The sequence below is a fragment of the Trematomus bernacchii genome, unplaced genomic scaffold, assembly GCF_902827165.1.
Source record: "Trematomus bernacchii unplaced genomic scaffold, fTreBer1.1, whole genome shotgun sequence".
NCBI lineage: Eukaryota > Metazoa > Chordata > Actinopteri > Perciformes > Nototheniidae > Trematomus > Trematomus bernacchii.
In genome coordinates this window covers 14,884,360-14,898,830 of record NW_022987828.1, presented here as the reverse complement: position 1 = coordinate 14,898,830, position 14,471 = coordinate 14,884,360, and the positions used below count along the sequence as shown (strand labels likewise).

Below are 14,471 nucleotides of genomic sequence, written 5' to 3'. Positions count from 1 at the left end.
AGATGGCGAACAAAAAAAAAATTAACCACATGAAACAAACTTCTCCTGTTCACCTGAGCGCTGATTTCCAAAATGAGAAGTCACTAACTACTTCATGTTTCTGTGAAAAAGTGATATTTCTCTTTGATTAAAGCTACAGAAGTGGTCAGAGTCCCTTTCCCCTTTTCTTTAATGCTGCCTTTATACATTCTATTATTTAGCTGGTCACCACGGGCACCATTACCATAGCAACAGCGCTAGGGAATGTGGAAATACAGGATGCTCAATTATTATACACCGACAAATACTGCAACAGAGAAAGGGTCATTTTGTCTCCAACACACTAACCCACTGATAGGCTAAGAGGTGGGACATTTTTAAGCGGTTGACCAATCACAACAGAGCCGGCCTGCTAACCAATCAGAGCAGACTGGGCTCTGGTTTCAGACAGAGGGTGAAAAGAGGTGCTGCAGCACAGGCAGTATGAGAAACATAAATACCTTTTTGAACATTAAAGCATGGAGACATGTCCCAGTAGAGACACAACATACTAATATGAAACCTGAAAATGAGCAGAATTGGGCCCCTTTAATTCAGAGCAAGAGGCAGTTTGTTGGATGTGGGTTATATGTGAGTTTGTTTTTGTTAATTTAAGGCCTTAAGTGTCAGGATGTGAGTGTGCGAGTTAACAGCAACATTTTCGGCAATCTTTATATCATGAGGAACATGGTGAAAATGTCAATACTGTTTTTATTCTTAAATCATCAAAAAAGATAATCATTAAAACAGCCTGACATTTTTTTAAGTAATTCTCATTATGAAGGAATAAGTAACCTGGCTGTTTGATGCAAATTCCCATGCTGGCAGTTCTGAATTAATTGCCAAAATGCTACTGTATGCTGAACTGTTGCATCATTGTTATAGTAAATCGGAGCCTGTCTGCACACAGACTGATCCAACCTCTCACTGCTCTGGCTCTTTTATACCAGCCTATAAAAAGAATGAATGCGGCACGCTGTAACTCTACACCACACACGCACGCACGCACGCACACACACACCTAATGTTGAACTAACGTTTGGAGATAAATGAAGCAGCTTTGTGTAATGACAGGGTATACAAAATAATGGATGTATGCAAACAAGTCCATATCAAGTTGAAAACTGTTTTTTATTAAAAATGTTTATTGCAAAATAGAATCAAAATCTGGCAATAAATAGCTTTATCAAAGCCATGCAAATAAATGTCATTAGTTCTGTTATTAAAGAAATGTGTTTTAATCTCATCATTAACTTTCCCTTTTTTCTGTAACACGTTGTAGTGTTTACTTTAAGAGGAGCGGAGTGAACTCTATTATAAAAGAGGGATCTTTGGTGATCATGTACACATTGTCCACATTCGCTTTTATTTCACAAGCTTCCAGGCAATATACAAGCTCATTATCGGCAATAAAGTCTCATGAAATCCCACACTAAGTATAAATTAATATGGACTGTATGTTATACGTTCGCTCTGTGCAAGCATTCCTCAAAACTGAGACTTAATTTATAAATCCAGACAAGAGACCAAAACTAACAGTGAATTCATCTTAACAAGTATTGTTTGTGTATCCCAATGTGATACAATATATGACTCTGTGCCATAGAGCTGCATTAAAAACACATCATTGAGACACATAAATGCACTGGGTGAATGAACAAAGTAGTATATTTAGATCCCAAATAGACTGTCAAACTGGAGCACCAAATGTGTATTAATGCACAGCTGAAATTGTCCCAACTGAACGCACAATTTATTCCTGTTTGGAAGTTGGAAAGTATTGAGATTGTGGGATTTATTGACAGTAGCAGACATATAGAATATCTAGTACAACAAATGTATGTATGGCACATTAAAGGGGTTTCCTCCTATTAATGAAGAAACTGATGTCTAGAATACACTTTAATAATTTAATAATAAATCCTCTAAGATACTTGATGTCACCGTGCCATATTGAGGAGGTCAAAGGTCAACTCTGTGATATCAAAGGCGTGGTGCTGATGCTCGGGGTCGACGAACACCTCTAGACCTCCAGATGTGCCGCTGGTGTGCTGGCTCTGTTTGAGAGCGTCCAGGGTGGAGAAGAGGACTCTGGCCCGCTGCTCCTCTGAGGGGGGGTCCGCCAGGCGGTGGGGGGGCAGGGAGGGCGAGTGGAGCAGGAAATACACGGAGGACATGTAGACTTTGACAAACTCCTGTTTTAAATAGGGCAAGTCTCTCTGCAAACACAAAGAAAGGGACGTTTTAACAGATTATATAACATCAGGAGCGGCCATCAGGCAACAGGGGCCAACAGGTGCCCCCGCAACAGTGACCACGGACCCCCCCTCCAAAAAAAGGTTACAATATTACGATTTATTGGAACTAAATCAAATCAGAGACCCGTATGTACAGTGGAGATTAAAATGTTCATTACCTTATAAAAGCAAATACTGTTTATGTTTTTTTAATTAAATTGTAACTTAAATGTACTAAAACAAATACCTTTACAAAAACAAATACCAATTACTGTATTTTATGTTTATTTTACACAATTACTTTATACTGTCTTTGTCTTTTTAACCCGCTTTTATTGTGCCCTCTCATGAAATAACTGGCCCCAGCCTGGCCCCCCCCAGTAACATTGGTCTAGAACCGCCACTGTATAACATGATGTATAGTGACATAGTGATTATATGCACTGGACGCCAGAGATGGAGTACTCGAGTCCTGGACTCGGACTCGAGTCGGACTCGAGTGCCGATTTTCGGGACTCGTGACTCGACTCGGACTCGCGCACTGATTGACGCGACTCGGACTTGGACTCGTGAATTCTCGCACACGATGACTTGGACTCGGACTCGGACTCGTGAATTATCGCGTACGCTGACTTGGACTCGGACTCGGACTCGTGCATTTTTACCCCCACGATGACTCGGACTCGACTTGTACATTGACGCTCCGACTTGGACTCGGACTCGGACTCGAGAAAGTTTTCTATGGAGTCTGATGTCCTCTATCCTGGCGTGTGCACCGGCTGCGAGGCGAGTTCACGTACTGGGCCCCGCTATTCCAGTCTAAAGATGTCTAGAGACACACCCCGCATCGTGCTGTATGCTTTCACACATTCTGCTTCGACATTGGAAAAGAGCAGCGCAAAATGCTCTATGTGGAAACAATATTGAAGAGAAGGCTCCGTAACACATTACTCGAAACATCGAGTTCAGACATATAGGCTGTCTTGAACACTATCATCAGAGTAACGTGATCTAATCAATAAATAAAGATTCAGCCGATAACACGAAAGCACACGGCTACTTAACATGCAGAATGACGTCATTTTGCATGCTAAGTAGCCATGTGCTTTCTGGGGCTAAATCTTTATCAGTAAACCGATTTAACCGGTAAAAGTTCCTTCAAAATAAGAGTCCCGATCTTATTACTATCAAAATAAAAGTGCAAAACGAAAACTTTACCATAGGAAAATATTGGCATACAAATATAATCACTTCTCTAAAAGGTAACTCATTTTAAACATAGTTTATTTATATATAATAATAATAATAATAATATTAATATTAGTAATAAGCTTTATATTTGTATAGCACCTATTACAAGAATTGTAGCCAAACTCGCTTCACAGCAGTTCAATAGACAGATTAGTATAACATGACAGGATAAAAGCAATGTAGAGGAGCAGCTACATTTCAACACATATATCCACGAAGATTAATACATGAAGACTTGTGACTCAGACTTGACTTGGACTCTTCTTAGGTGACTCGGACTTGGACTCGGACTTGAACACAGGTAATGATGACTCGGACTCGGACTCGACTCGGACACTCCTTGGGTGACTCGGACTTGGACTCGGACTCGAACACAGGTAATGATGACTCGGACTCGGACTCGACTCGGACACTCCTTGGGTGACTCGGACTTGGACTCGACTACGACTCTCCCTTGGTGACTCGGACTTGGACTCGGACTCGAAGAGTGGTGACTCGAGAGTGACTTGGACTCGTGAATTGGTGACTTGACTACAACACTGCTGGACGCACAAACACTTTTTAACCTTGGGGGAGAAAAGCCACCTAGTTACTCATACTGTCAGCACCCTCTATTGGTATGCCCTGGTATTACACACATACACACTCATACACACTCATACACACTGACCTTCTGCGCTCTGCTCATGCTGGTCTCAGCCTCCAGCCAAGCACTCTAAAACAAACAAAAAACGATTTTAAATTGTGCACAAGTCTTGAGTGATGTTGTTCTGTAAATCCAATCATTTTAAAAGCATTGATGTATTCAGTATTGTCTGGCTGTAAAAAGAAATGTCGCATAAATCACACTCTTACTCTCACTCTCTGACTTTGCCAAGGCTGAATTTCAGGAGGAAATACAGAATGATGTTTTATTTCTAAAAATATTTTTGGGCAGAAAATGCTCACAAAAAGTAACAAATAACAGAATTATAATGTGGTTATTTGGGGTAAAATAAGATAAGATAAGAGGTACTTTATTATTCCCAATTTGGGAATTTTTGTTGTTGCAGCAATATAAAACAAAACAAGGCATTGCACATAAAAACAAATTAAAAGAGTAGACGTAAACAATTCTATACATATATAACATCTCAAAACAGAAATAGAAATAAACCAGCATTTAAGAGTAAGAAAAATATACAGATGACCGGAACGATAAAAACAAATATAAACTTATAAACTACGAACCCTGAGAGCATCCAGCAGGTCTGGTTGGTCGAACAGCACGGGGAAGGTAGAGAGTATAGGACTGCATATCAGATCTGAAACAAAGAGACAGTTTTTCTAAGAACTATGAATATCTGCAGTTTGGATAACAGGGTTCTGAAGGTGTGTGTTACCTGCGTTCTGCATGGTAGACCTGTCCATCAGGAGAGTGTCTGCCAGCAGCTGCCTGTGCAGAGCCAGCAGGTGCACGCAGCTCAGAGAGTGCAGCAGAGTGTCTGGAAGGATACTGAAGAGAAACAACACACTAATTAAATATACAGTATATATGCAATCTTGGCTGAGGGTCGTGTCTCCAAAAATCCAGCTCTGTGGTAAGTGTCTTTTTTTCTGACCCTCCCACCTGAGCTGTGTTCTGGTTCTGCTGTTGGCTGATTTCAACTTTATGATGAGTTTGGGCAGCCGCCGTGCCTGAAGCATCTGCTGGAAAACACTAGCTGGAGCTGAGAGGAGAGGAGAGGACCAATTATAATTGTTTTTGTTGTTGAACTTTGTCACAGATCTGATTGCTCCGCTTACATCCTCTGGTGGCTGCAATCTCCATCGGGACCTCCGCCTCAAATGGAGAGCCACTATTCAGAGTCAGCTCATAGGTCCTACACACAGATCAGATTAGGTTGGATGAGATTTTAAAGTATTAAGTACACATCACTCACGCAGTGTAAGTGTCTATGGCATTTTTCATTAAAATAATACTGTGGGCACTGAGTGTACCTGTTGGGGAGTGGATTTCCACTGTCGTCGGTCAGTTTTAAATAAGCCCAGCCGCAGCTCAGGTTCCCTCTGTCACCTGTGGACTAAAACACACACACAGAAAATAAGAGATATGATCACTCTCGGCTTTATGGTGTTGATCAAACATCTGAATAGTAGTTTTCCATTTCCTTTGTGATTTCATGGGTCTGATCAGCTTTTTCTCATCCCTATCACATGTGTATCTGTTGGTGCGTGTTTGTCCTCACATTGCGTATAAAGGTGACTCCCAGTTCAAAGAGGATTCCGAGGTTAGGATGTGCCGAGTTGCAGCGTAGAAAACAGTCCCCATCGAGGAGGGAGGGTAGGATACCTGTCATCTACAGCAAACAGATTTAAATTCAGCATTCAGAATGTGATTTGATTTAAAGCAATTGTTTAATTTTGAGCTTTTCAGGTGCCCATACAGTTTTAGCATTACATTTCGGCATTAACAACTATAAGAGTTTGAGTATAGTTCACAACAACAGAAACAACAGTGTGAAATGTATATTGTTGGTTAAACAGTAAACATACCCTTGGAGAGAAGCTCCAGGTCTTGGGGCTCTTGGAGTTGTACGTTGCCCTCACAGTGTGTATGTTACTCAACACCTGAAACACAAGCACCGCTCATTTAAAAAAGTCTGGGTTCAAATAAGAGAGAGAAAGAGAGGAACAAGAAAATCTACTGTATTTAATCTTAATGTATTTTCATGATTAAACTATTTCCTTACTGCAGAGACTTTAATAGCGTAAGGAAGTAAAGCATGGCAAAAAGCTGACTATACAACATAATTAACCCACTTGAGTTTTATCAAAGGCACAGAGGCGGATGTGTCTGCTGAGGACTTGAACTCCAACCCCAGGAGTTGGAATCATCCTGCAGCTCCACAGACTGAAACAAAGGCAAGTCTGGACCTGCCGAGGACGAACCTACGAGACACAACGGGACACTGATCAGGAACCAGAAATATGTGTGTTTTTGTGAATGCTCTGGAGTATGTCACAGGAGGACTGTCTCACCCTGCCAGTGTCTGGATCCAGGAAGAGGTCACTAAAGGAGAGCTGTGATTGGCTGAGCTCCGGCTGGACGTAGTGACTTCCTCTGTATGTTTGACCTGAGAAAAGACACAAAGAGTTAGAGCTTTGCGTGGTGTAATGTACAGTATTTAGTTAAGAGTACTGGTACTAATACTGACTGGCACCATTAGTACATAGTGGTTGAGGTAGACAAAACAATATATAGGCATACCTTGCTTAGTGTGAATGTGTGTTTTGTGTGCTCGTTAGAGAGTGTATACTGACCTTCCTCCTCCAGCAGTTTGGTGAGATGTGATGTTCCGAATCCGGCAGGTATAGCCCCCAATGCTGAGAGCACATCTGTTGCATCGAGCTGTCACATACACACAGTGAAAACTATAAATATAATGCATAAGCAGTTCATGTATTGTGGATTTATTTTTGTCGATAGGAAAATGAACAGTATGATCACTACAAGTAGCAGGAGTTTGTGGTATTTACCCCACTCAAAGCCTTTTTGACAGTACTCCAGTTGGAATGAGAACTGTTGAAAAAGAGAGGAATTTGAATCAATAATGAATGAGTGTAAGTATTGCAGAGAGGTCTCTAATTCCACCATAGTAGCTAAAACCATAAACAGGCTTCTTTAAAACACAGCCCTGCATCCGTATATCTACAAAAAGGATGGTTACCTCTGTTTCTCTTGGTCATCAGCCAGCTCTTCACCATCTTCCTCCTCCTCAGATTCCTCGTCATCATTTTCATCATCATCATCTTCGTCCTTTTCATCATCATCGTCATCAACACCAGAGCCAATCTGAAAGATATGGGGTTTTAACTGCTAGAGACCTAAAGTTTAATATTTTAAATTAACAGTGCAAGGATGTTTAATGTGATGCAGGTGTGTCGCAGGTTGTGTACCTTCAGGTAGGTTTTTGGAACCAGCCCTGTGTTGCCTTTAGTGTCCTGAGCCAGCCACCATCCATCTGCTGTCTTCCTGATGATCTTCAATATCTCCCCCCTCTGAAAACAGCAGATAAACACACAAGTCATATCATGTCAAATACTCATTCATCAAGTGTTTATTTGACATGATTGTCAGTTATACTTGTTTCACTTATGATTTTGGGGCATGAGCCCCCTCTTCTGGTAACAGGGTGTAATAAAATGCAATTTTTAAGATGCTAGAAAAAAATAGGAAAAACTAAAGCAAACTTCTCACAGTTTACTTTGTAAGCACTGTATTTAAGGACAGGTCATTACACTTTTATTTGTCTGATTATCTTTGTCTGTCTTTTCAGTGAAGAAGCAGGGATCCAAGTAAAGTCCTCTGCTCCTAAACCTGTTGATTTCATTAAGTTCAGTATTCTGGATGAATCAGTAAGTACTTCACCTGCACAGACAGATCACCCTCCTGTTCTCCTTTGAAATCACTGAGGGCTGTGTACATTTGAGAGGGAGTTTTCACAGCTTGATTCTCAACTTCATCATCGTCATCAGTATCCTCATCGCTACTGTCTTCATCATCATCTTCGTCCTTATCATCATCATCGCTATCTTCCTTTGAGGCATCCCTGTGGATCAAAGCGTAAGTAACATAAAAAACGTGATTTAAATCCAATGTTTTTCCTTTCCTTTTACAACACAAAAATTTATTAATTATAAAGTTAAATGTGACTTATTTGTATCAATACTTTGAAATAGATGTTTCTCTAAAACTCTTTGATAAATAAAACATTTAGCCACTGCAGCAAATTATATGATACAGATACACTATGTATAATTGTATGACAAAGAGAAATCAAGCAATGATGAATACTATGGTATTTCTTTTTTTCTTTGCAGTGACTGACCCTGCAGCAGTACTGGGTCCTGCAGGTGAGAGCTCCAGAGACAGTGTGGTTACACGCTCCAAGATGTCCTGCAGCCGCCTCTCCTCTTCCTGTTTCCTCTGATCATAGTTCCCCACTGGAGCCAGCTCATCCGCCTAGAAAATCAGGCAACAAATTACAAGCTAGAAATCGTTTTTGTAGACTCATTTACTGAAAAGAGCAAGCTATAGAGCTGCTGGTGACAGCTCAGACTAATTCACAATCTACTAACAGTAGTACAGCACCAACCTTGGTCAGTTTAATCAGTGTTCTTTGTGTCTTCTCTGCTGACATTTGCAGTTCTTGACATCTGTTTGAATTGGACAATTAGACTATTATTAGAATCAAAAGTAGGAGCAGAAGCAGAGTAAATCCATGTGCTTTAAATAGTTGTCTTAATAGTCTGGATGTGGATCACTGGGGTTAGAAAGAATCAAACTAGGAAGCACTGAGGTGTTTACCTCCGAAATGCTTCTTCAGTGTATCCATTCCCACTCTCCACGTCCTTCACAAGACTGTCAACCTAGATTATAAATGAAAAAGAAGAGTAATTGAAAGTGAATACAGGCCGTGTTGACAACAATGTGAGGTCCAGCTTTAAAAAGCATCTGCATCAGCACACTTCTGTTAACCACATAGCTCAGAACTGTTCTATATTCTGGATGTTTTTGTTGGCAACAAAACAACAGAACAGCCTATGAGCCTTTAATTTGAATGTGTGAAAAAGTCCAAGCTCAACCAAGATCCTATGCTCCTAACCTAACTTCCTTTAAAATCTGGCGTATTCATGTTTCCCTACTCCTTGGCTGAGCATGTTATTGTGCATATATCTGGGCACTTTTTTTAGTGCATTGTAGAGAATTCGGCATTCACTTCATGAACCAAAAAGCATGTACTATAAGACAAATGTAAACCTTTACCTTTGTTTACATTGCTAACTCTACGACCAAACGAGGTTCATCTTCAGTACTGGAAAGGTATGATGGCACAAAGCACATCGGTAAGTAGAATGTAGAACCCAAGCCTTACAGGATAACTCTATTTGCAAATCGGTTGGTTTAGTGATAATGTTACTACTAAAACAGCCTCTCTCTTCAGTATGTTAATAAACTGTAAATCTGGCATCCAACTCCAAACTGTTGTGCACTTCAAACTTCAACTCGAAAAACACACAAACAATCGCCCTTCAGTAACCAACCTGTTTTTTGATTTCGTCCACTTCTCTCTGGACGAGCTGCAAAGGTCCTTTTCTTTTCGGTGGCATTTGTACGGAGTTTTATGGAGCATATTCCATGTGTTAGCACATTACCTAGCTAGCTAGCAGACGCTACTCTTCCACTGGTCGCTAGGCAACATGTTTTCTCTTCAGGCTTGGGCTGGAATGGATTTATCGTTTTTTGTATATTCTTTATTTTTTGTTTGTATAATTATATTACAAAACAGGTTTCATGTATGTGTTTTAATATATGAATAATGATGTTATAATTTTAAATAAATCTTGAAAGAATCTGACGTACTTCCTTCCGGATGTGTCATTTTTGTCAGGGCGTTACTGCAACCTACTGGACTGGAGGATTGAGTTGCTTAAATTGGTGTTTAATTAAATGACAAACACTATTATATTCAATGTATGTATGTACTGTATATTGAATAAAAGGGGATGTAGTTCCACATCTGGTCAGTGCACAGTGCAATGTTATGCACAGTCAGACACATGCATTGCAGAGTTGTGTAAGTGTCTTCCTTATGACCTACAGAGGGCGTACTTTGACTGTTGTGAAACATACTGCATTCAGCGTCCCCTCGTTAGCTTCCTATTTGAATTTCTTAGAGTTTCTTAAAGTGGAAATTATGATTTCATAGCACATTATCAGTGCTGCTCTAAATAACTATTATACAAGTTGTTAACGTGTGTTTCCACAAGACATTTGTTAGTATATTTCCTTGCTTTTATTCCTGAAAATATAAAATCACGACGTTTTGGGTGTACGTGAAGGCAGCAATAGGCTACAACTGCTCTCCATCGCCTCCAGTGTTTGTCACTTACCTGTCATGGCTTCACGTGTGGCTCTCATCCAAGGGGCAAGCAGAGGACTGGGGCTTGAATTTTGCAAACATATCTTAAAAAACAAAAGCCCTGCAGCCGTTATAGCGACATGCAGGAACCCGGACGGAGCGACCGAGCTGCGGGCACTGGCAGACCAACACCCGGGCCAAGTGACGGTCCTCAGGCTGGACGTGAGCCGGGAGGAGGACATCCGTGGAGCTGCTGACCGGGTTAAGGAGAGCTTCGGTCGGCTGGATCTGATCGTCAACTCTGCGGCCATGCTTCATCCCTCTGGAAAAGGAGAGACCAGTCTGAGAGAGGTCACTGCCCAGGTAAACCATGAACATATGGGAGTATGGGCTGCTCTCCCTCTCCCATCATAAAAAGTGAAATAAAAGTGAGGTTCTGGCTCATGGGATGGCATACTAAAAGTGCTTTTAATAACATTTATTATTTTAGATGATCTACTACTCATAACCCGTTCCAAACCTCGTTAACTAATCTCGTAATTTAAGGGAGCCTACCTATTAGTAGATATATGACAATTTTGGGAAACACAATTATCTTGTGTGAATAGTTTAGTATCTGACTTTCAAATCGGCTTAAATGCAATGTAAACAGCAGGCCATTTAAACTTTTCTGTTAATTTTACCTGCTTTTTATTGTTAATTGACTTTAAAATACACCACAGAAGAGGACAGAAGGAGGCAGTGGCAATTAATGCTGAAAATATAGATTAGGATTAGATTACAGGTGTTGATGCTTGAGAAGGTTTGAAAGTCATCATACTTTCGCCAACATTTTGTTCCAATAGATGTGTTAGATAGAGGTGTGTACTGAGTGGGTTTGATCCCTCTGTATTAAAAAGTTATTTTTCTATTCTGGTTCTTACACTAAATGTATTCTTACCATCCCATAACCTGTGCCCCGGCTGTGTATATCCAGTGAACCACAGTCACCCATTCACATCCATTCATGCACCATTGATCTGTTTTGATTGACTTTTTTCCCCTTTCAGGGCATCATTTCCACCCTGACGACCAACACAGTGGGTCCCCTGGTCATGGCCAAGTATTTTGCCCCCCTCCTTCAGAAGGGTGGAGGTAGTTTCGGTCAACAGCCTGATGAGAAAGCCAAGCAGCACAGCGGCATCATCGTCAACATTACCGCCAAAGTGGGATCGATTGGCGACAACGGTGGGTATTGTGCTACTGCTGGATACTCTGTTGTGTTCATGTTAAAGGTAGGGTAGGTAAGTTTGAGGAACCGGCTCGAGATACACTTTTTGTTATATTCCATGGAATGCTCTTAACATCCCGATAGCAATGAATATCTTAAGTGCTTTGACAAAAAAATCCATAAAAAAATGTCATCTGTGGAAGCCGTAGTACTGTAAAAAGCACGACCAATCATTTTAGCCGGCCCGGCTAAAATAACTGGATGGCCTACCTGCCTGTCAGCCTTCCATCTGTGCACAAACTTATCTCGTGCCCTCATTGGTCATGTTTGTGTGTGTTGGAGGAGAGGCTCTATAAGGAAGTGGCAGATTTTCTCCGGTTGTGTATTTTCAAATTCTAGCGATCTCGAGCCGGTTTCTCAAACTTACCTACCCTACCTTTAATGTCGTAAAGTATGATTAATTTGTGCTACTCAAATATGTTTTCCCTTCTCCATCCTCCACCCCCTTTCCTCCTCTCAGGTCTTGGTGGTTGGTACAGCTACAGAATGTCCAAAGCAGCTCTTAACATGGCGACCAGGAATCTGTCTATAGAGCTGGGACGCAGTCGACCAAAGGTACAGGTTTGACTGTTGACTGAACATTTTATATTTTTGTATTTCTGATTTTATTCAAACCAAATATTAGTACCTCTCTTTCAAGACTAGCTGCGAGAACATTGGGAAATGTTGGAAAAAGGGATGCATGATGCCCTTATACATGCATATAAATCCTTAGCCTATATATTTCATAGAGTACATTTTTCTTCATCTTTATTTTATCAAGAAGTAGCCCTGATATTAAGAGCTTGTATTCCAAGAAAGGCGAAAGTACAATACATTTTCACAAGAACACAACAGCAAAAAAGAAACAGAACTACACAACAACAAGGAATATAAACAGTTTCAAGAATCATGTACAAATATCAGATAATAAATATTTTAAAGTTGCATAGCACTTGAAACCAGATCTGAATTTAGATGTATTGTTTACTGGGTCTTGTTCTGTAATCACTATAATGAAATGTATATGTGAGGATGTTTGGAAGCTTCAATAATCTAACATGAGATAAATTGTGTCTGTTTTTTTCCAGGTGGTGTGTGTGTGCTTACATCCAGGAACAGTCAACACAGACCTCTCCCGGCCATATCACAGGAATGTACCAAAAGAGAAGTTGTTTAGCACCGAACAATCTGTAAGCGCTCTGATGAACATCATAGAGACACTGAGTATTGAGAAGACAGGAAAGGCGTACAACTGGGACGGGACTGAACTTCCTTGGTAGAAACAGTAGATGGACAAAGAGAGATTCATTGTTTTACCTCTCTTCTTGGTGCTAAATCTCTGTGCTTTCAAGACTGTGCAACAAGCTGAACTTATAAGGACATTCCTAGTGGAATGAAAGACAACCGCTTTCAACTTCCTCAGAACCAGACAAAGTGCTTAAATCATCTTTAATATTATCCTGTTCATGATGTGGATTTGACACAATATGTATTAATTATGTAATGTAGCACAGCGAGTTTCTCCCTATTTCCGGTCTTTGATTTATGCTAAGCTAACCACCGCAAAAGCATATTCTGAAAAAGGTTGAATTATTTCTCAACTGTAACACCTAGAAGGAGTTCCACATATTCTTTGTTGTGTTGCATGCAATATTTTTGAATAAAATCGGATTTTTCTCATCACATTAGACAGCTGAATTATGTGTCACATGATCAAATCTTCAGTGTTTGGTTTGAGTAAAAGACATAAGCAATTACCCACAATCATTGCCCAAGCAGCAACTGTGTGGGACACAGAGGGAACAGCTATGCGATAAATGTGTGTGATTCTTTTAGTGGGTTTTAAATTATTTCCAATTGATTTTCCTCTAATTCTAAAATAGCTTTTTTGTCCTTTGATATGAAATGTGGGATTGCATTTACCCTTGCAGGCCTTTTATTAAGTGAGTCACATCCAGTCACAACACAGAAGAAAAAGCAATGTATTTTTTCATTAACTATATGTCTTTGGATAACTTAGGAAAAAAGAAAGCCCGTATCACTGGAATTAGTCCTTTTTTAAATAAAGAAGAATTACTTCTTTTTCAGTTATGAAAACGGGTAATATAACATGTTTCCTGTAGATACGTGCTTTCTGGAGCATACAAACATTGCATCCTTATGTGCAGAAGAAGAGGAGAGATTTTAGTGACAATAAAAGGTTGACCGGATTCATACCAACATTAGCCTACCAGATTAATTTATTTGAGTATTATGATAGGCATATGGTGCAAAAAATATTATAAAAGTAGCCTACTTATTAAACTTATAAAAAAGAATAACATTTATTTAAATTACTCAGTAATCAGAAAAGTATCTTGGTACAACACAGACTTGTAACCAGAAGATGGCAGCATTGCAAGAGTCCATTGCTATTCACAATGTGCATGCATGCCTTTTAAGTGTCAGATTCTGACATTATAGGAATTCAGTCTTCATTACAGAATATTTTCCAGTAATTGATAATGTTTGCTGAAGTGGAAACAGTAGTGCATACAATGATAGTTAATTAGTGATTGAGATTGAGATTAGGTCTCATCAATGGTCCTAGTTTCTTTATCAAACTGAAATTGTTGTTTGATCTTTGTATCTTCACTGTGCTTCATCCAATGCTCTGTTGATATCAGGTATCTCTTAAATAATTATATCAAGTGTGTCCTTTTAATAAAATCTTATTCTCAGTGGGACTTTAAAAAAGTATTTTTATTTGCTATGTCATTAAATCAAATTATATTTTATTTTTAATTTAATTGTGGTCAAGATGCCATA

General features: G+C 39.8%; 2 protein-coding genes across 3 annotated transcripts; one reads left to right on the top strand and one right to left on the bottom strand.

Moving 5' to 3' along the window:
- Positions 1–1,130: 1,130 nt before the first annotated feature.
- nphp1 (nephronophthisis 1) lies at positions 1,131–9,838 on the bottom strand. 2 transcript variants are annotated; one of them, XM_034152420.1, is made up of 20 exons: positions 9,594–9,838; positions 8,857–8,918; positions 8,645–8,705; positions 8,378–8,511; positions 7,918–8,098; positions 7,446–7,547; positions 7,217–7,341; positions 7,026–7,068; positions 6,810–6,897; positions 6,528–6,622; positions 6,309–6,437; positions 6,042–6,116; positions 5,735–5,845; positions 5,487–5,569; positions 5,292–5,368; positions 5,116–5,215; positions 4,889–5,001; positions 4,737–4,810; positions 4,177–4,221; positions 1,131–2,237 (listed from the first exon to the last, which is right to left on the bottom strand). In XM_034152420.1, the coding sequence occupies exons 1-20, from the start codon at positions 9,657–9,659 to the stop codon at positions 1,959–1,961; spliced, it is 2,043 nt and encodes a 680-aa protein (XP_034008311.1). In that variant the 5' UTR covers positions 9,660–9,838; the 3' UTR covers positions 1,131–1,958. The 2 variants fall into 2 exon arrangements, with proteins under 2 accessions (XP_034008311.1, XP_034008312.1); XM_034152421.1 differs by lacking the exon at positions 4,177–4,221.
- Positions 9,839–10,408: 570 nt separating this feature from the next.
- zgc:65997 (uncharacterized protein LOC794398 homolog) lies at positions 10,409–13,556 on the top strand. Its single transcript, XM_034151934.1, has 4 exons — positions 10,409–10,774; positions 11,461–11,638; positions 12,142–12,236; positions 12,752–13,556. Exons 1-4 carry the CDS (start codon positions 10,448–10,450, stop codon positions 12,941–12,943), a joined length of 792 nt encoding a protein of 263 aa, XP_034007825.1. The 5' UTR covers positions 10,409–10,447; the 3' UTR covers positions 12,944–13,556.
- Positions 13,557–14,471: the final 915 nt, after the last annotated feature.

Coding starts and splice junctions, on each gene's coding strand:
- nphp1 (XM_034152420.1), bottom strand. CDS start 9,659: ATGCCACCGAAAAGAAAAGGACCTTTGCAGCTCGTCCAGAGAGAAGTG. Junction 5,846..6,041: donor CCTGGAGCTTCTCTCCAAGG/GTATGTTTACTG, acceptor TGTTTGCTGTAG/ATGACAGGTATCCTACCCTC. Junction 5,369..5,486: donor GGAAATCCACTCCCCAACAG/GTACACTCAGTG, acceptor ATCTGTGTGTAG/GACCTATGAGCTGACTCTGA.
- zgc:65997 (XM_034151934.1), top strand. CDS start 10,448: ATGGCTTCACGTGTGGCTCTCATCCAAGGGGCAAGCAGAGGACTGGGG. Junction 10,775..11,460: donor TGAGAGAGGTCACTGCCCAG/GTAAACCATGAA, acceptor TTCCCCTTTCAG/GGCATCATTTCCACCCTGAC. Junction 12,237..12,751: donor TGGGACGCAGTCGACCAAAG/GTACAGGTTTGA, acceptor GTTTTTTTCCAG/GTGGTGTGTGTGTGCTTACA.